The 21,128-nt window shown below is 39.4% G+C and overlaps 3 protein-coding genes and 2 non-coding genes across 43 annotated transcripts in view; 4 read left to right on the forward strand and 1 right to left on the reverse strand.

The window, feature by feature from the left end:
- Positions 1–2,284: 2,284 nt before the first annotated feature.
- On the reverse strand, positions 2,285–11,740 carry LOC115587609 (high affinity cGMP-specific 3',5'-cyclic phosphodiesterase 9A). Of its 3 annotated transcripts, none has more exons than XM_030427529.1 (15): positions 11,687–11,740; positions 8,790–9,516; positions 7,811–7,960; positions 7,658–7,709; positions 7,403–7,505; positions 6,763–6,905; positions 6,621–6,680; positions 5,708–5,885; positions 4,691–4,813; positions 4,511–4,603; positions 4,366–4,433; positions 3,731–3,833; positions 3,533–3,637; positions 3,075–3,221; positions 2,285–2,991 (listed from the first exon to the last, which is right to left on the reverse strand). In XM_030427529.1, exons 2-15 carry the CDS (start codon positions 8,875–8,877, stop codon positions 2,794–2,796), a joined length of 1,611 nt encoding a protein of 536 aa, XP_030283389.1. In that variant the 5' UTR covers positions 8,878–9,516; positions 11,687–11,740; the 3' UTR covers positions 2,285–2,793. The 3 variants fall into 3 exon arrangements, with proteins under 3 accessions (XP_030283389.1, XP_030283388.1, XP_030283390.1); XM_030427528.1 differs by having other exon boundaries at positions 7,799–7,960; XM_030427530.1 differs by lacking the exons at positions 8,790–9,516; positions 11,687–11,740 and having other exon boundaries at positions 7,804–7,915.
- A 3,051-nt stretch (positions 11,741–14,791) lies between these two features.
- Positions 14,792–18,463, forward strand: nifk (nucleolar protein interacting with the FHA domain of MKI67). The gene is made up of 6 exons (XM_030427223.1): positions 14,792–15,046; positions 15,962–16,090; positions 16,548–16,656; positions 16,892–17,103; positions 17,534–17,593; positions 17,846–18,463. Exons 1-6 carry the CDS (start codon positions 14,924–14,926, stop codon positions 18,065–18,067), a joined length of 855 nt encoding a protein of 284 aa, XP_030283083.1. The 5' UTR covers positions 14,792–14,923; the 3' UTR covers positions 18,068–18,463.
- Positions 16,285–16,415, forward strand: LOC115588805 (small nucleolar RNA ACA64). The gene has a single exon (XR_003985422.1). It is a non-coding gene; the product is annotated as a small nucleolar RNA ACA64 (small nucleolar RNA).
- On the forward strand, positions 17,634–17,761 carry LOC115588806 (small nucleolar RNA ACA64). The gene has a single exon (XR_003985423.1). It is a non-coding gene; the product is annotated as a small nucleolar RNA ACA64 (small nucleolar RNA).
- A 1,677-nt stretch (positions 18,464–20,140) lies between the features above and the next one.
- Positions 20,141–21,128, forward strand: part of clasp1a (cytoplasmic linker associated protein 1a) — an 87,018-nt gene continuing 86,030 nt past the window's right edge. For all 37 annotated transcript variants that reach the window (XM_030428031.1, XM_030428041.1, XM_030428047.1 and 34 more), the window contains exon 1: positions 20,141–20,310. The gene's annotated coding sequence lies outside the window, so the exon portion shown is untranslated. The remainder of the gene's footprint in view (positions 20,311–21,128) is intronic.

Raw genomic sequence — 21,128 nt, forward strand, 5'->3', positions numbered from 1 at the left:
GTATATATATATATGTATGTATGTATATATATATATATATATATATATATATATATATATATATATATTTATATATATATATATATATATATATATATATATATATATATATATATATTTATATATATACACACACGCAGTTTGTTCCACTTATGTTTGTTGTTATTTGTATTTTTATCATAACATAATTTAGAGATATTAAAAGATAAATATATCATTTTAAATCAGAAGATTTTGTTGTTTATTAAGATAAGGGATTTAAAGGTATAACATGCAATTCTCACTGAAACATAAAACAATTAACACATTATTAACAGAATTTGCAGAAATAACATTTTTGAGTTTATCACATCTATGTATTGTGTTGCAGAAATATTTACTGAAGTTAGCATGCTAAATAGTTAGCGCAACCTACTCCAAATCTCCTGTGGTAGCAGTGTAAACACCAACATTCCCCTCATCCATGAACCACCTGTCTGGACCACTAGCTGCATGGCTAACTGAGCTAACTCGCTAACACCAGCTACAGGCAACAGCAGTTAGCGGTTACTCTGGTACTATACAGCCCCCTGTGTTTTGAGTATGAACTCAACAGAGGGCCAATTCTTACATATTACACCTTGAAGTAGCCTAATTATAGAAAATGAGTGTATTGGGACTTGACAGGGGAAACAGTATCTGACAGTCACCCTGATATAAATGACACATTTAGGCATAGCTGGCTGAAAAACACAAGATTTACATGCTATGATTAGTTTAATGTGCAGTGTGAGTTTTACAGATGTGCGAGCTTCCTTCCCTGATGGAAAACAGGGGGAAGCTCTGTCAGAAAGTCACATTCTCAGCTGGAAGGAAGCGTATTGTGCTGTAAATGCGGTCGTTTTAAGACAAAGATACAACCTAAACAAATGTATGATGAGTTTTTAGTGTACAAGTTCTTCTGACTTCCTCTCTGCGCTCTGTAAGTGTACTCATTGGGACAGAAAACCCTCACAGCTCAGCAGCTGTTGCAGCAGCAGCTCTCATTCGCTCAGATGGGTGTCCTCTTGAGGTCATAGTGAAGACCTACAGCCTAAAAATAGCACACATCTTTATTTGGCTTTGAGGAGTTTCTCTTAACATCACAGAGCTGCAGAGGCAGACTGATGATCCACTCAGTGCTAATTATCATGATCATAAGGCTACAGGGTGAACTGTTGCCCCCCCTTCTTTTAATCAAATGGTCATTTTCCTTTTTTAGAAGAAATAATGCCACAAAGCTTGATCACCCTTCTCCCCCTGAGGAGCAACAGCCCCCTGTTCAAGCTGAATAACAGTACTGGCTCTTTCTGTCCATTTTTGAGAAGATATATTTGTGCTTCTTACACAAGCTAATGAAAATGTAACTTGATTGAATCAAACATGTCTTGATGTGAAAATGAAGACTTAAAAGAAGAGCTGCGAATGAATCGAGTGTGGATCAAAATTCCTGATTAGTTTGTCCCATCAGATGTTCACGTTTTATACTATTTGATCAAGGGTTTGAATATCACCCACAAAAAATAAATACAAGTTTTGTTTTCACTCACATTAAACTCTACAAGTTTTACATCTGTAGTTTTCAAGCCATTTCTTTGGTTTCGTTTCCGTATGATCGTTTACTGTGTGATGTTTTCATTTTATAGTAAACTTCTGTTATTTACTGTGACCTTTTGTGGTATAAGCTCATTTTTAGAGATTTCTACACGTCTCAAAAGCTTTTAGACCAACATCTGACCCTGCTGGTTCGACACAGCTGTCTCACAGGTCAAGTTTTAGGAAATTAAGGCCTGACCAAACAGGTATGAAGGTCTCATTAAACTATGGCAACTTGGAGGCTTGTAATCAAACTCATGGAGATGGAAATACAAAGAACATTAATAAATTAAATGTGTATTTTCAGTTCTGAATTGGAATTTATTCGCCCAAATCTTCTCTTGTTATCTCCATTATTTATGAAATGCAATAAATCTGGTCATGAATTTGTTGCTACAGAACCAGTCCAGTACATGTGACAGAAATATATGTATCGCAGTGTTTTACTGTGTTATTGTCAATAACTCTGATTGATCGACTGACATCACAGGACCTGTGCTGACTCCGACAGTCCAGCAGTCTATTCTGGAGCTGCTGACATTGAACCGTTACTCCTACAGTCACCCTGAGCGTTAAAGTTAACACGCTTTAATCTGCAACAGTCACATAACTGATCCCTCCTGTTTAGATCACACATGGACACAAATACAAGGTTACCAAAAACACACAGTACAGGAACAAAAGGAAACACCTGGTGTGTGTTTTATTACCTGTGCATTACAACCAAACCCACAACACTGGAGATTTTTAATAAGAAATGTAACTTATGTCTGGTTTACCTCGACGAAACATCAATAGTGCAATATTTGCTGAAATGTACATATTTATAATCCAAGAATCCCTTTGTCAAACATTCCTTTTTGTAATTTAAAAAGCTTGTCTCTGTAATAAAATAGATTATAAGCAAATTGTTATATGTTGCTCTGTACTCTTTAATATGTCGAGCATTTTTTTAGTCATAAAGTATCATAAAATGACGCATAAAGTAATATGTTCATCTCATTAAATCATATTTGTGTGCATACACCAAAAACTACAACAGGAAAGACAGACTTGTGCTTAGCCCAGTAAATAAATATGCAAAAGGACAGATCTAAATGGCTCAAATACATTTAAATCAATATAAAGTCATATAATCTTTAGATGAGTCAGTTCTTTGAATCGCCGTCCAGTCGCAGCTCACTGTGCGTCTGGTTTCGAGGCTTCGGGTCCGGCAGCGTCCGCGTGGCCGTCGGCTGAGCTCTGCCTGCCCACCGCGCTCTCTTTACCCTTGGCTGCGTTCTCACTGATGGTCCGGTTCTGTTTCTCCCTCTCCAGAGCTTTCTCCATCTCTGTGTAGTAATCCAGAGCCTTTCGCACTGGGTCGATAATGTGTTGCTGCAGAATGAATAAACGAGGGAGTGAACTTAACGTAATGTTGTTTGGAGTTGGTATGTTTCCGGTTCTTTTAAATAAATTACCTCCAAGCAGGGGAAGAGGTTGGCCAGCTCGATGAAGAGAGGCAGAAGGACAAATCTGATGAAGCCCGTTTGAGATGAAGGCTTGGTGACTTTATCCCGGTCCATGAAGGGTGTGACCGGAAGACCCTCCAACTTCTCCATATCACTCTGGGAGAAGATAGACGACACAGTTGGAATCACTGGTTATTATATCATAAAGCTTCAGGATGGTGCCTTACAAGGGTTTGAATTACACCCACAAAAGTATAAATGTTTTTGCTCACATTTTTCACGAGTTAAGCAGAAAATCTGCCAAAAAGCTTCAATATTTTGTTGATTTTAAAAGCCCTGGTGGACGAATTTAAAATGTACTAAAACCACACAAACATTTCATTTTTAAATCATGTCAGGAAACCTCCAAACAGTCTCTTAAAGTTCTAATAATTGGCTGTTGACTTAGGACAATAGGATTTAGTCACCTGGTTGTAGAACTCCTGCAGCAGACAGTCCAACCAGGGCTCAGCCACCTCCATGGGCCGCGCCTCGTTGGATATATCGCTCACTTTGATCAGAATCATCATCAGCTGCACACACACACAACATTAAAGACTCAGATATTAAACAGCATCACGCTTCTGATCGTGTTTGGTTTGTGTTTACATTTGCTCTCCTCTCACCACTTCTCGGTGCTCCTTGCTGGTGAAGTCAAAAGCCGACAGGATGGACTTGAACTTGTTGAGAATCTCGTTGTGTCTCGTCATGTCAGTGGCCAGGATGCATCTGCAATTATGAATTATGACAGAATAAAAACATTATAAACAGAGTAAATGTTTCCTCATATTGAAATTCTAATCCACATCTAAAATAAAAGCAAATCATGTCTGAACGTATCCCAGAGAGCAAAATGGTACCACACACCCTCATCCAGCCAACATAGCACGTGGGATGATGGCACTGAGGTGGTCCGCTGCTGTTTGCCAGAACTGAGCCAAAAGCAGCCATGACACGACCTCGTGTCAGCCAAGAGCAAACTGAATAAACCAGAACCAGCCCGAGCCTGGGCAGAACCAGCCCATCAGAAGAGAATGAACTGTGGCCCAGATTTCGGTCAGTTCTGGTTTATTCAGGTTGCTGTTGGTATGAGTTCATGTGCCATAATTTATCTTCAATGTATATGTGAAAAAAGCCCCCCAAAAATTTATCAATTCACATGTGAAAATGTAGTTTCCACATGACATTTTCATAAGGAACTATTATTATTAATTAACGTGAGATAATGTGCGTGCTGAAAGAAACAGAAAGATGATCTCACTTGATGATTCCTTCTCTGATCTGTTTGTATTGATCCATGGACAGATTTCTGAAGATGTTGCTCTCTGTCTACGAAACACAAAATCATTTCAGTTATTGACAACTTAAATCCGGATCTAAAACCAGCAGCGTGTCGCCATCTTTACCTTCTCCAGTATCTCAAAGGCTACAGCACAGTGGTGGTTCTCCAGTGGAGAGATGTCATTGTAGCGGAGAGCGAGTTCAGTACGAGCATTTATCTGAAACATGGTGGGACATTAGTTAATTATTAGGGTTTCTGATTAACGTTAAATAGAGTCGATGCACAAAGAGCAGATTTAGTGCACCTGGTAGGCGTTGTTATATCCTGTGTGGTCGAGGTCGTGGCAGACTGCAGAGGTCAACATGATCAGCAGGTCGACGCTGTCCATCTTACTCCTCAGGTCAGTCAGCCAGATCAAACCATACATCTGCTCAGAGACAGAAACAGTGAAGAACAGGCTGCAAAAACCATCTGAGATTATAACATTCAGTGAGTCTGTGCCCCAAAACTATTTGCTGAAAGATGCTTAAAAGCTCAATAGAGTTAATGGACGACCAACATCTTTTATATAGAAATATTAAGCTTTGAAGGATGATTTTGATGGACAGTAAGTCAGCATGTTGCTTGACACGACTACGGTCGGATACACAGCAACCACAGTTTCATACAGCTCACATGTTAGCAAACAACTGCTCACTTACATATTCAGCAGTTAATAACAACATTATCTTTTCAGCTCTTGAGAAAAATACCAGGCTCTTTCACTTGTGAAGTCCTGTAAAACTAATTTCCCAGTCCAAAATATGTTATTTTGCCTTTTCTCCAAAACCATCTGTTGACTCCTTGAAATTAACTATGAACGACCTTTCTTTTTTGCTTGAAATAACTGCTTACATGTAGAGTTGTTTGTCAAAACCATGACCTAAAAGCTTTACAGGGCTGCAGAAATTGGCCCTATTCCTCTGTGATTTTGTTCAAATGTGCCACTGTTACATCACCGTAACGCCAGGGGATAAAGGGATGAACAAAGTAAAAATAAAACCAAGCGTAAAGGAGGAAAAAGAAACAGGATGTAGCTGTTACGCTAGAAAATAGCTATTTACAAAAAAAGGTAACACTGATCAAAAAGAAAGCTTAGTCTCAATCTAAGTGTCCTCCTCCCTGGATGTGCTGAGATAACTCGAACCACAGTCACCTCTTGACCCCGAGGGCTGGATGTCCTTCACCAATTAGCTCATGATTACAGACACAGTTGGGCTCTCCATGATTTGCCCTGATGAAAAGTCAACTCTATAATACAAACGCAAACACACGCTCTCACCATCTGTGTAACACAGAAGCAGTGCTTGAAGTTGTGGAAAGGGATGTTGTTGTATCTTCTGTAGACTTCGAACAGGAACTGCTGCAGAACTTGAGGCTCAATGTTGAAGGTCGCTATGAAGTCCAGATCTGTGTACATGACCTGCAGGAGCACCATGATCTCTGCGTCCTCCCACTGCCTGCACACACACACACACACACACACACACACACACACACATCAATAATTTCCTTTTAGATCTCCTGCCTCTCCTGTGCTGCTTCCACAAATGAGCAGCGCTAGTGCTCGTCTTTCTGCAACGAGATCCTGATATATAATTCATTTGAACACACTTTGTTGATAGAGGCAAAAATGTGGAGTACTAGCTTCATCCTTTATAACACCCCTTATCTCACACAAAGGGAGGCAAAGAAAAGCACATTTTATCAGGGTTTCAAAGGAATCCTGTGATTTACTATGATGATGAGCTGCTCCAGGCTTTAGTTTTCTGTTCATAATCACATATCTCTCCATCAACACCATTGTGGGTTTGTTTTAAAAGCTTTTTGGAACAAATGAAATGACGACCAGGGCTGACTGAATGTTACATGCGCTTCCTCCCCATAAAGCCCACTTCAAACATGGTGAGTTGATTAAGCCTTTTATGAAGACCTTCTTTTGATTTGTGAGCCCTTTGCAGGCCTATTTATATTGAAATGAGTGTGCCTATTGGAAGAAAAGAGGGCCGCTCACATCCTCTTCAGAAACGCATCAGAGGTGCATGTTGAGCACGACTTCCATTAGCTGACCGTCTTTCTGTCACACTGAGGACACAGGTGCACCGAGTGGTTCTACTCCTGATGACACGGGCGCAAAGACATCACAGTGATGAAGACTGTAGCTGCAGGTGACATGAAAACATCTCCAAACTCACCAGTTATCAAAGGTTGGAGTCTTTAAGTACTGCCTCACTTCGTCTGATACCTCCAGGGAGCTGCAGGGTGACAACACGCATGATTACTAGATATTCAAACAGAATATTTGGTCGCACAAGTGAGTTCTGCATGTGAACGTGCCTCATTTGGAGAAACTTTTCCCGTACATGCTCACACTCCTTCCTGGTCTTGCGCAGGGTTCTCTTGTGGTAGAACGGGGAGGGCTTGTGTGTTCCCTCTGACAGGTCTTTAAACAACCCCAGCCAGCTCAGGTGCTCCACACTCTGAGGAGAAAGAAGCATAAATCCAGTCACCTGAGGCTGGAGGTCAGATAAACACATCGTTCATTACATCAAATCCCCGAACTGACCCTTCAAAAACAGGCCAGGAATCATAAGCACGTCATGTTTTTGTCAGAGACTGCCTGGACATTTGTATCAACAGCCATGCTAGCAGATCTTTGTGGCTGTACAGCTGTGAAGCCTTACAATTTTGACTTAATTAACTTCAGTAGTTATGGCAGTCGATCCGAGATGTTGAGTCATTTTACTTAAACCCAAAAATGTACTCCTCATGGTGGTATGAGGAGAAGTGTTTGAGGATCAAGGCAATGATCTTTTTCTGACTGTTGGCTCAAGTTCGTAATGTTCTTATTTCTGTAAAGATATAAAAACTCCATATTTAGATGATGGTGCCATTACATCATCACATTAAAAAGTTCCATGTTCTTTTGGCCAAATTTCAGGAGCAGTTTTAGAACCCCTGATCACTTTGTCCGTACCTCCAGTTTCTCCCGGAATGAGTCGATCTGTTTCTTCATCTCGTGCACGACTGCAGGAGTCTCACCGGCCTCGATCAAGATTTTCTTCTCCAGGCCCTGCAGTCTGAGTCACACATTCAGTGAGGTGTTGAGAAACATTAAGACATTTGTTTTTACCTTTAGACTGCGCTGTACACAGTGTAAAATAATTGGCTTCCTTGTTAAAAGAATAATGAATCCAAATATCATGTTTCTCTTATTTCCCACCTCGCCTACCTTTTCTCCATGGACGAGAGGTCAAATCCGAGTGCACCGGCAAGTTCCGCACCTGAGATCAAAAGTAAAGATGGAGACTGTCAACGTTTTTTTTACATAAACCCAAGCACTGTGATTCCCATTATGCAGAATTAAAGATACCTAACGGCTCACTGTTGCAGTCGGAGGCCACCACCTCCAGCTTGTAGCAGGAGTTCGGGCTGTTGGGCTCCAGACTCGGGGAGATGTTGATTATGTTGCCTTTGGGGTTGTACAGCTTCAGGATGTCGTGGGGTCCAGCCTCGGCTGCAGAGCGGAACAGATCTGGAAAAATGGCACACCATTAATTTCAACCTGATATTTTTGACTAGACATCTGGAAAAAAACAGTAACAAGAGCATTGTTTGAATTGCCAGGTTAAAGGCACATGGATAAACTGCATAATCAGTAAATACAAAGGACGACCAATGGCTAATAATAATAGCTTCTAGCTAGTTGATAAGCATCTGTAAATTACTTTAATTACTAGTAATGAGCCCTTTATGAAACCTGCCTTATTAGAGAGTGGTACCACTTTTACATAAGATGCATAGAGACTCTACAGTTAGATTGACGACACTGTAATCAACATGTTTTAACTCCAAATAACAAACAACTGTTTCCAGAAAATACATGCTTATATTAATGTTGTATGTGAGATCTTAAATAAGCTGTTTATTTTGCCTTCCTCCCCACTTGAGATGAAGCACGCACGAAGAACATGTGAAGCCGACGAGGAGCTGTCAGTGGCAGCTGTATCGCTGCCTGTAGCTCAGACGACCTCCAGAACACTTAAACAAGTCTTTAATCAGCTTGTGTAGCGACTGATCCAAAGAAAACTGTTAGAATATTTGTCCGTCAATGAACTGTCTTCTGTCAATTCAACTCAAACTGAGTGTCAGTGGTAACAGATCAGATTTTTACATTAAATGTATCTTTCAAAAAGTGGAAAATGTATAGTACATAAATAAAGGCCATATTAAAAATATAGATATGCATTCTTGAACACTATAATGGTATATATGTGTGTATATTTGCATGCAGACATGCCACACATGAATTTTGTAATATATATAAATTAACTTTAAACGGTAGCCTTGTTTCCTGCTCCTACCTTTGACATCCTGGGCCGGGCAGTCCAGAGGGAACTCAGCCTGCTCTGGTCTCCCGTTCACCGTGAAGTAGATGATTTTTGTTGCCATGTCATGAGCTCAGAGTCACTGATGTTGCTGCGTGCACTGCTGAGTTCACTGGGAAAACACTCCACCCCCATGCTTTTATTCTCTCTCCACCTCCTCTGCTGCTCCGCCTTCCTTTCCTTTGTATCACAACATTTTTTTTTGTGTAATGACAGCAGGAGGAATGAATTGAAAATAAAATGTGTTTAATGTATTTCATTAATAAGTGGTTTTTATGATAATTATGAACCATTGTCCAATTCGACTAATTTCAGGATTGAGCACCCACTGGATGCACCGTAACAAGTCTGAGCCAAGAACGATCCACAGGGGCCCCAACATTGATGGATGTTCGACTGGATTAGGATCCGGGGAATAAGGAGGCCAGTCTGACACCTTGAGTTCTTCATCAGGTTCCTCAGACAATTCCTGGGTAGTGTCTGCAGTGCTACAGGTGCACTGTCCTCTGCTGGGAGGCCGCTGCTATCAAGGAGCGCTGTTGCCATGAGGGGGTGAAATTGGTCTGCAACGGTGTTTGGGTGGGTGGTGTTTGTCAAAGAGGCGTCCACAGAAAATGACAGAACTCAAGGCTCGTGTGGCGGCTCGTCTCCGTTGTTTGGCTCGTCTTGATCGTCTCGGTGATTCACACTTTCAGTCCATCACCTGCAGGATGAGAAAGAAGAGCAGTGGTAGTTTCACGTCTCTTTGTGGAGGTTTGTGTATTTGTGAAGGTTTGTTGAGATTGTGTGTCAGTGTGGAGGTTTTGAGTCTTGTTGTGGTGATTTTGTGTCTTCATGGTAATTTTGTGTCTTTGTGGTGATTTTCTGTTTCATTGTAGAGGTCTTGACTGTTTTGTGCAGGTTTTGTGTGTATTTGTGGAGGTTTTTTGTTTCTTTGTGGAGGTTTTGTGTCTTTTCGTGTTTCTTTCTTTCTTTGTTTGGAGAGGTTTTATTGTGGAGGTTTTGTGTTTGTTTGTTGAAGATTTGTGTTTGTTTGTGGTGGCTTTTGTGTTTATTTGTGGATGTTTTGTGTTTGTTTGTGGAGGTTTTGTGTTTTTGTGAAGGTTCTGTGTTTGTGGATTTTGTGCTTTTCTTGCGGATGTTTTGTGTTTGTTTTTTGGAGGTTTTATGTTTGTGGAGGTTTTGTGTTTTATTTGTGGAGGTTTTGTGTTTGTTTGTGGAGGTTTTGTGTTTTATTTGTGGAGGTTTTGTGTTTGTTTGTTGAAGATTTGTGTTTGTTTGTGGTGGCTTTTGTGTTTATTTGTGGAGGTTTTGTGTTTGTTTGTGGAGGTTTTGTGTTTTTGTGAAGGTTCTGTGTTTGTGGAGTTTGTGCTTTTCTTGCGGATGTTTTGTGTTTGTTTTTTGGAGGTTTTACGTTTGTGGAGGTTTTGTGTTTTATTTGTGGAGGTTTTGTGTTTGTTTGTGGAGGTTTTGTGTTTTATTTGTGGAGGTTTTGTATTTGTTTGTGGAGGTTTTGTGTTTGTGGTGGCTTTTGTGTTTTATTTGTGGAGGTTTTGTGTTTGTTTGTGGAGGTTTTGCGTTTATGGAGGCTTTTGTGTTTTGTTTTTGGAGGTTTTGTGTTTGTTTGGGGAGGTTTCATGTTTATATGTGGAGGTTTTGTGTTTGTTTGTGGAGGTTTTGTGTTTGTTTTTTGGAGGTTTTGTGTTTGTTTGTGGAGGTTTGTGTTGTTTGTGGAGGTTTTGTGTTGTTTGTGGAGGTTTTGTGGTTGTTTGGGGAGGTTTTGTGTTTGTTTGTGGAGGTTTTGTGTTTTATTTGTGGAGGTTTCGTGTTTTAATGTGGAGGTTTTGTCTTTGTTTGTTGACGTCTTGTGTTTGTTTGTGGAGGTTTTGTGTTTATTGTGGAAGTTCTGTGTGTTTGTGGAGGTTTTGTGAGTATCTGTGGAAGTTTTGTGTGCATTTGTGGAAGTTTTCAGTGAATTTGTGGAGGTTTTGTTTGTCATTGTGAAGATTTTGGTTGTATTTGTGGAGGTTTTTGTGTATTTGTGGAAGTTTTATGTGTTTTTGTGGAGGTTATGAGTGAATCTGTAAATGAACATTTAACAGGTGTAAACACTGACAGCCACATCATTAGAACCACTGACAGGTGAAATAAATAACATGGATCATGTGAGAACGTGAGAAAGAGCTCAAGGTGTCAACCTGGCCTCCAGATTCCCCAGATCTCAATCCAACTGAGCTTCCACTGGATGCAGTCAGAGCCAAGAACGATCCACGGGGGCCCCAACGTGGATGGGAGTTGGTTCTGGCGCATCCCATAGACGCTCAACTGGACTGGGATCTGGAGAATGAGGAGGCCAGTTTGTCACCTTGGGTTCTTTGCCATGAGGGGGTGTAGTTGGTCTTAACGGTGTTTAGGATGGGTGGTGTTTGTCAAAGAGGCTCCACAGAAATGACAGAACTCAAAGTTTCCCAGCAGAACATTTGATTGTAACAAGATGATCAATGCTCACTTCACTTGTCAGTTGTTTTAATATTGTGGCTGAACAGTGGAGATATACATGTTAAATAAAATATTATTATATCATTTATATTATATAAATGAGATCAAATAAATGCAGGTGTTCTAAACAGACAGACTGTTTATATTTAGCTCAGTAAACAAAAAACCTTTAAAATACTACTAAATTTAAAGAGCCATGTCCTAACAGAGACACTATAGTGGCTTCTACCAACCCAAACTGTCGGTATTCAACGACCTGTGAATGAGACTCGACTATCCTCTAGAATCATTTACTGATTTTTGAGTATTAATGAACAGCAACTGACAAATCTCACACTTTCTGCCTTTAATTTTTGCACCTCTATTGCACTGACCTTGTTGGACCAGGTGTCTCTCCTCTCCAGGTCTGATCACCATACAGGTCAGAGCTGTTCCACCTGAAGCTGAGGACAAGTCCCACTGTTCACCTGGAGAGAGGAGGAAGTTCTTTAATATAACATGATGACTACATGCATATGTGTGTGTGTGTTTGCGTATATATATTCTGATTATAGCAGTACAAAAGAAGATGTAATCAGATTACAGACACATCTGGCTAAAAGGGAATTTCTACAGGATTTTAATTTCATAATAAAGAACGATATAGCAGTCTGTAACCATGTGCATGACATCACTTTAGGAGTCTCACATCACTCTGCACTATAAAATCAGCTAGAATCTGATTTAATAAATGTGTTTTATAAAGGTAAACCAAAAGTTAACCAAATGTATTAAATCCTAAGAACATGTAATACTTTATAGACAAGTAATATGATTTTAAAGTCTATCTTTTGACACACAGGGAGTCAGTGCAGTGATTTAAATATCACATTAAACCTGAACTGAGACAAACACACTGAATACATTCTGTACAGCTACAGTGAGGCTGCATATTAGTGTGTTAAACTACTTTAGCTGCTCAAAATGACCTTCTAGATGCTGACATACTAACATACTGAGACATTATTACACACAACACGTGGAGCCTGTTAGCTAACTGTGCTGTAATGATGCTAGTATTAACAAGTTAACATTACACAGCTGGATAATGGCGTCATGCTAACACTCTCCAACAGACACACACGTTAGCTAACATGCAAACCTATCTGTAAAAACACGACGATTAAATGACTCAGACGTCTTTATAAGCTCGTTATAGTGTCAGTACCCGGTTCATGTTTCCTTACCCGTTAATAAAGGCAGCTGAGCCGCTGCTAATGTGTTTCCCAAACCTGCAGTGCATCTGCAACAACTTTAAAGTCAGCTAGCTAACATAGCATAACATAACCACTCACTGAAACTGACCAGCTAACGTTAGCTAAACAGCTTTCATGCCGTTCTAAATAATAAATACATTTTTAAAAGACTTCAGAGTTATTTCAGAAACATTTTAGGTAGAAACAAATCTCACCACATGAGAGGGAGGCTGGCTCCATTTTAACCCGCACATATGTAGAACTTACTGGGCTCAGACAGGCATGAAGGTAGTTACTGTGTGGAGCTGCTGATATATGATGTAACATCACCTGGACTTATTACCTGAGATCAATAAGTATTAACTATCTGTAGACCTCCCAAACTGACATGAATACACCTGTACTGAGCAGATAACTGGAGACATAAAGCAGATTCGTACAGAACAGTTGACTCACCGTGTTTGTGTCCTCAGAGAAGAGCAGCTCCAAACAGAGTGACGATCAGTCAGCCATTTTTATACACATCCAACTTTTTGGAGGGAAATGCGCTAATTTCACGCGGGAAACGAGAGAGACCGCCCCTTTTGACGCACACCACATGGATTCGTCAGAAAATCTGTGGGCTGGACTTATTTGAAGTGGTTTACGTCATTTCAACCAGAGAACTCCTCAGACATTCAAAGCTGCTTTAGCTCAGGTCAGTAGTGTAGGAGTTCTGTGTTCAGAGATTTGCTTTTATCCTGAGGTCGAGTCCCTGCCGGAGAAACTCAACTGCATCATATTTACTGTAACTTCTCTTGTCAAAAGTTAAGATAAAAATTAATAGAACAAACAGATAAACACTTGTTAACAGGATACACAGAAAGCTACTTTTTTAAAATTGATATTTAATTTCTCTGGTCTTCATTTTTTATTAATCCAAAACTAACTGAATGTAATCAAGTTACATTACTGTAATATTGTAATCGGGTGCATTCAGGTAATTTGGACACCTCAGCTCAAGTGTAACTGATTTCTTTTCTGTACTTTTACCATAAAATGAATTAAATTAAATGTGAATGATGACTTCATGGGGATGATGTCACAGAAAGGGGCGGGGCACTAGTACACATTATGTATGTAAGAATCTATATCATACCTTTTTATTATATATTGTTAATTTTGTACTTTTATTAATGTTTATTGATTAGGCTGTTGTGACACCTGGATATCCCCGTTTGCAGGACCAATAAAGAAATTCTGATTCTTATTCTGATTCTGAGTCAATCGCGCTCATGGGAATTGCATGAAGAGGTCAGTGATGTGATATTCTGATCAGTCATAAATAAGAAAATGTTTCTAATATCTTATTATGTTATGTTTGTTGTGGAGCTGTTTAAAAAAAGAGAACAATTCTTGTGGGCGGGTCTTACTTTGCTCGCGAAATGAGCAAGAAGGCTCCTTATTGGTGCGGCACCTGTTGTCGTCAGCCAGTTTGTGGGCGGGACTTATACAGACAGCACCTGAGTGACAGTTACCTGGATCAGCCCACAGGTTAACAGAGCCTGGATCGCCTTTATAAAGAACATGGTATGCAATATATAGACATGTAATGCACATATATGTGGTTTCTAACCAAATATGTCCTGCAAAATATAATTTAATGTATCAAATTATACCCACTTTCCGTTCTGCAAACATTAATAAATAAACAAATAAACAAACAACCAATACAAAATGAAAATACAAAATCAGATGTATAAATGAGTCTATTTTATTTCTTACCTTTTAATTATATTGTTTATTTTTTGACTATTGTTATTGTTTTTTATACTGTCCTGCTGTGGCAAACACATTTCCCCATTTGTGGGACAATAAAAGGAATTCTGATTCTGATTCTGATGTTTCCTCCAGTATCCACTTAGCCCTCACCATACATATATACTTATTTACATATATAAATGTACCCACTTCTGCAAAAATAAATTAATAAACAGCCAATACAAAACAATACAAAAACCATCATCATTTCAGTTTTCTAATGGAAAAACATATTTTATTAATTATTAACGATTAGGAAACCGACTATCTTTTCAATTAGTTGCTTAAATTTTGCATCCTTAAATTCAACAGCTACTTTAATTTGAGTAAAGGTTGTGAACACTTCCTCCACCACTGCTGCAGCTGTAATGACAGAGTGTGTCCTCCAGACCTGTAGGGGACGCTGCGCATAGCGGGCCACCGTACTTTAACCCTCCGCCTACCTTCCGTCAGCGTTTCTTTGGTTGACACCACATGGACTGCTGGATGAAGAGATCAACGTGCTACGCAGTGAGCTGTTAAAACGAGGTTGTTGTCATTTTTACAGTCCATGTCTCGTGTAGGTTATTAATCGAAATGACTGAAAGTAAAGCAGAAACGCTTTCTCAGCCGCCCAAAGAGCTGCTGGCTCTGAACCCCAAACAGGAGTCCGAGTTCAAGAAGAAGGTCCAGGAGGCGAAGAAGAACCAGAGCAGCAAGGTGGGTCGAGAGGATAAGTTCGGCCTAAAAAAAAACAGAAAATCACTTTAGATGACGGAGCTTTTATTAGATTATTTTATCTAACAACGTCTGTTCACTCCAGAATGTAACGGCTTCTTAGCTTAATTCTGTAACGCGTCGGATTTTGTAACCAAGCTAATCAGAAATGTTTGCTAGCTTGAATGCTACTGCTAACTCTTTAGCCACGATGCCGCCATGCTTTTATGTTTTACTTATAAAAGATGGATTATTGGGCATTTAAAGGTCATTTTAGATAAAGATAAGCGATACAAACCTGGATATCATACTTGTATTTAGTTATAATGCCTTAAATATGAGGCTAACTAAAGTAGAGTTAGCAGTGTGGTAATGATTTTAATGATAAAATAGGTCGTGGTTGTTCTGGGGAATAACAGGTCTTCATACAGTGAACACACTCTTAGTTGCATTTTATAAAGGATCTTTGTGTATATAAAATTCAAATTAATAGCACTTTATATGAGCGGAAGACGAGATACATTTATTTTAAAAAATATGATAAAAATCGTAATAGAACAGAAATAGCTGAATAACACATTGTGTGCAGTGTTTTGATAAATGAGTTAAAAAACAGCCTTATAGTGAAAAACTGTAGTGCTGCAGAGATGTCCAGGTCCACATATCTTCTTTACTACATGTAAGAAAGCACGTTTGTTTGGTACAGATCCAGACTAATGTCACATCAGGATTTTAAGACCACTAATCATAAATAATGTCACTGTCAAAAACAGACATTTTGTCTTGTCATAGTTTTAAAGTCCCAGTTACTTACATCAGTATCTGTAGTATGCCAGTTATATCTGCTCTTAATTGAAAGATGCATTCATTAGATAGCCTAAATGTAAATCTGACCATCTTCTTGTTTCCTGTGTACAGGGGCAACTTTTGACTCCTGGAGTGATTTATGTCGGTCACCTGCCGCTCGGACTGTTTGAGCCTCAGCTCAAAACTTACTTTGAACAGTTTGGTAAAGTCCTGAGGCTGCGGCTGTCCAGGAGTAAAAAGGTGAGAGACCAGAGTGTAACCTGTGTATATTTGTTGAATATCCACTCTATCTGAAACTGTTTCTATTTTTGTCCACCTTACTGTCATTTCTTTTGTACACTCATTATATCAAGTTATGTCTTAACTTTCGTCCAAGTTTGAAAAAAACTAAGATGAGTGATTTAAAATTTGGGGTTTTCCCCCTGAAGTTTGGCTCAGACTGAAAATGATCTCAGATGTAACAGTGATCTGAGATCAGATAACTGAGCCTAAAGTATTCTGGTGCATTAAAGCTTATCTCCTGTTCACCTCTTGGCAGAGCGATAAAACCCATGTTCCAACAAAAGACTGATTGAAATGAAGATTAATTTTCAGTATAAAACCATTAGATGGAAAGATGTTTTAAATGGATTCTGATGAATCAAATGCAGATGTGTGATATTCATCTTTTTTCCTGTCACTGTCTCTTTTATTACAGACAGGTGGAAGCAAAGGCTACGCGTTTGTAGAGTTTGATTGTGATGAAGTCGCCAAAATTGTTGCAGAGACGATGAACAATTACCTCATGGGGGAGCGACTCATCAAATGTGAGTATTTTTAATGTACAAGTCAGTTAATTAGCAACATGATCCCTGAATTACCAGACAGGATAACATCACCTGACACACAGGTTCAATTTGATCAAATGTGGCGTATGGTGTTTTAGAGCATTATCGTTACTGCATTTTATATTTGATGACAAGTATATAATTCCCAGTGCTGAACTGAATTACATCCATCGCTGTAAAAGTGCTTTAAGATGATGCTCTTGCGATTTCTCAGGTCACGTGATTGAACCAGAGAAGGTGAACGAGAAGCTGTTTGTTGGCTCCAACAGGGAATTTAAAAAGCCCTCACATCCGGCTGTAGCACGCTACAACAAGAAGCACACGTTAGAGCAGATCGCCAAGACGAAAGAGAAACTGCTGCGGAAAGAATGGAAGCTTCGCAAGAGACTCGCTGAAAAAGGCATCGACTATGACTTCCCTGGATTCGTAAGTCAAGTCTATTGTATTTATTATATACACTATGAACTATATTACATTAAAAAACTGCCTAAGTATTTACACTTCCTTTTGATTGCATTTCTATGAAAATGTCAAAAATCGGAGAAAAACGACAATTTCCCAGAGTCCAAAGTGACGTCTTCAGGTTGCATTTTTTGTCCAATCAAAAGTCTAAAATTGCTAGTCTCAAATCCTCACATTTAAGAAGATGGAACCAGTAAATAATTAAAATTTTCTTGGGAAATGACTGAAATTATTAATCAACCACTAGTTGCAGCCGTGCAAATACAGTCAACCTCAACGACCAGAACTTTTGCCTCTGGAGTTTCAGAATATTACTGTCTAGAAACCATTTATACTTGTGTTGTTGTTGTTGTAACAGTATTTTAACCTTCAGTTCTTTCTGTGTTTTTTCCAGGCTGCCCAGTTGCCTCCGAAGAAAATGTCTGACTCCATCAATGTTTCTACATGTAGTGACGTAAGAAAAACTCTCATGATTTATACATTTTAGCTTTGGCACAGACTGAAAATGACCCCAGGTGTTTCAGTGATCTGGGGTCAGATAACTGTGCCGACATTACCGTGGTGCGTATGCTTATTGCGTGTCATTTAGTGGCTGCGTGATAAAACCCATGCACCAACATCCTGTATCAACAGAAGAACTAACAAAAACAAATCAACATCAGCGCTGTATCAGGATGATCTAATGTGCTCCTCTCTTCCACTTCAGGACACCACACCGGTCTGCACCCCGTCCCTCCTGGAGAGGAGGAAGTCGATGGTCGTCAGCGACGATGCAGATGATGAAATTGTCCTTAAGATGCCAGCTGTAGAGAAGGATGAAGAGGGCTCCTCGGAGGAGGAGGAGGAGGAGGAGGAGGAAGGTGGTGACAAAGAGGACAACGAGTCTGAGAGTGAGGAGCTGTCTGAAGAGGAGGCGGAGGAAAAGTGAAGAACCGTCTTCACTTTTTTTTTTATGGACTGTCGGAGTACAGATGCATACATCTGGATCATGTATGGACAAGTTTGAACTGTGTTGAGAAATCACAGTGTGTCAGTATGTGGAAATCACAGTATAGTTGAAAAAGGATCTCTTATGAAGACTCCACCATAATTGTTAGTGAGCACTGGATGGTGCTCGAAACACCACACTGAGCCTGATGAACAGGCAGCAGTTGTGCATGGACTTCTTTGACATATGGCAAATGTATATTTAAGTCCTGGAGCACGTTTTTCCTTTGCCATAAAGTCTGTTGCAACAAAACAGAACATGTTTTCTTTGTGTTTATGATCTAAAAGTGTGGTTTAATTGTGCTTTGTAAACTATATGATCTATAAAAATAAATAATTAAATACTCTTGATGTCCTTTTCTAATGCAGTGAATGTGACATGAAACACTAAGTGCAGTACTCTTTTCTTTTTACTACAAACATTTTTATAGAAGCGTCTGAGCAGGAAAAAATGACGGCTGAATTCCATTTAGCTGCTTCAGTTTCAGTGCACCTGAATCGCAGAGAACCATCATTAATGTTACAACTGTTATTTTCTTACAGTAACAAGTCATTACACTGGTAGCTTCACATTAATAGGTTATACATATTAATGATTACTGGAGGTTGTATAATGTGAGAAGGTCATGTGATCATAAGGTTTCCATCATACCGCATTCCATCTCTGTGTAGCACATCTTGTCTGTTTCCAGAAAGTTACCTCTGAACAGCCAGCCAGGACAACACAACTTCATACTGTTTCACTTTGTTTATATGTGGCGGACCCTGCCACCTTTAGCTTCAAACAGTGTTCTGGGGACGTTTCCTTCGTCTGAGATTAGCTTAATTTTTCAGTTATGGAAAAGTACATATTTCAGTTTGTATTATTACCTCATTAATATTGTAAATATTAAAATTCTGAGTTTGGATTTCCTTCTGCAAAACTACACAGTGCCCTTAAAATAACCGGAGCTACCCTTTAAATGGATATGTTGCCAGAAAATTAGCACTTTTACTCAAGTACTACTCATATAGGTGGCTTTCACTTTACTCAAGTATGACTTTTGGGTACTTTTTTATAACACTGAATAAAAGTACATTAAAGGGGCACTACGTAGCTTGGAAAAGAAATTCAAACTTATATTTACAATATTAACGAGGTAAAAATACAAACTCAGAAATATGTATTTTTTTCCAATAAGTGAATGAACAAGCGGTTCTCACACTGTTAGAGGCTAGAAAAGGTGGCAGGGTCCGCCACATATAAACAAGGTAAGACAGTATAAAATTGTTTTTTGTTTATTAGGTCATGAAAACAAAGAGTTTGTTTGTTGAGGCAGATAAAAAAGAATCAGTCAGTGAAGATCAATCAGAATCAGAATCAGAATCAGAATTTCCTTTATTTGTCCCGCAAACAGACATTTCTTCATCACAGCAGCCTAAGGACAGTAATATTGTAATAAACAATAATTATAGTACAAAATTAACCATTAAATAAAAAAGTAAGAAATAGAAATAGATTCATATACATTGTATATACTATACATACATACATACCATACATACATATTTCTCTTCAGATTCCTCCACAAAACTACAGAGTGCACCTTTAAATACATGTCATTTCACATACTTTATCATATTTTATTAAAATACTGCTCCTATGGATGACTTTCACTTTCACCAAAGTAATATTTAAACATGATACCTCTACTTTTACTCACATTTACACTAAATACGAGTACCAGTAGCATTACTTGAGTAAATATACTTCCAGGACGGTGTCTCTGAACTGTCATTTTGTCTTGAGCTTTGCCTTTAACATTTAAATCCTCACTCTGCACATTGTGTTTGCACCAGTTTGAGTAAAAATGTTAATACTGAACACTCGACTCGTAGAATACAAACCACCACCCACAGACCGCACATGTCCAGTAGATGTCGCTAGAAGTCGACTTTTACCACCGACAGGGCTTTTTTTTTCACATTGCCATGCGACAGTTTTCCAAGTGCCAACATCATCCCTGGATCGACTGCGCATGCGCACGACGATCCCATTCTTGTCCTGCAGGCAGAATTCCGGGTGGAGAGTGTGAGAGAAAGAGAAAGACAGCAGAGATTCTGAGGCCGAAACACTTGTCTGTCCACAACCACAGAGAGGGAGCTGCGTGTCCGGAACCGGCTGCGGTGTTTGAGCAGGATATGGTGAGTGGAAACATGGAGGATGTTGGGGGACAGCTCCTCGCCTCCTTGTCACATTTTCTTCTCTTTGTGCTGCTGCCTGTCTGTTAACTGACGTTTCATTGAAAGGAGAGGCTAGGGGCTAGCGTTAGCTTGTACCCCCCTACACACCTAATACACTGATACACTGGGAGGAGGTGTTTTTAAAAAGCTTTTAAAGACATTAGAGAGAATTATTGTTTCACAGCCGGGGGGGTGTAATTCATGGAAGGCGTGTTTTTAACGTTAGCTGTCATGGGGGCTCCTTCGTTGGGCACTGCTAGCAGTGATGGGGCTCTGAGCTAGCTGGAGCTAACGATGGAAAAAAAAAAGAGAAGAAGAAGAAACAGAGGTGTGTGTGTGTGTGTGTGTGTGTGTGTGTGTGTGTGTGTCAGGGATGAGAGGCTTGTCAAAGTGAAAGTGGTTCTGGTCCAAACTGAACAAAGAGGATGGATAAAAACAGGTGATGTCTATAATCAGACATAATGCAGAATCAGATCTGTGTCTTTGTTGAGTTTTCATGGCTTAGAATGAACATTTTAAAGCCTCACAGTAGTAATAACACACCAAACAGTGTCGTCACCATACTGAAATGTCAAGCCTCGATACAATACCTTAAAAAATATCGATATCTGATACAGATTGTGATGTAAATCGATTATTAAGATATAAATATAAGGAGGCTATTACATGACAACGACATAGCCTATAACTTGTCTTGGCTTGTAGCTAGAGCCCAACCAATATTCAGCTTTTGGGGCTGATAGTAAAAAAAACAAAACAATATGTCGGCCATGATGCAC

This window comes from Sparus aurata, chromosome 9 (genome assembly GCF_900880675.1).
Source record: "Sparus aurata chromosome 9, fSpaAur1.1, whole genome shotgun sequence".
In the NCBI taxonomy this organism is placed as follows: Eukaryota; Metazoa; Chordata; class Actinopteri; order Spariformes; family Sparidae; genus Sparus; species Sparus aurata.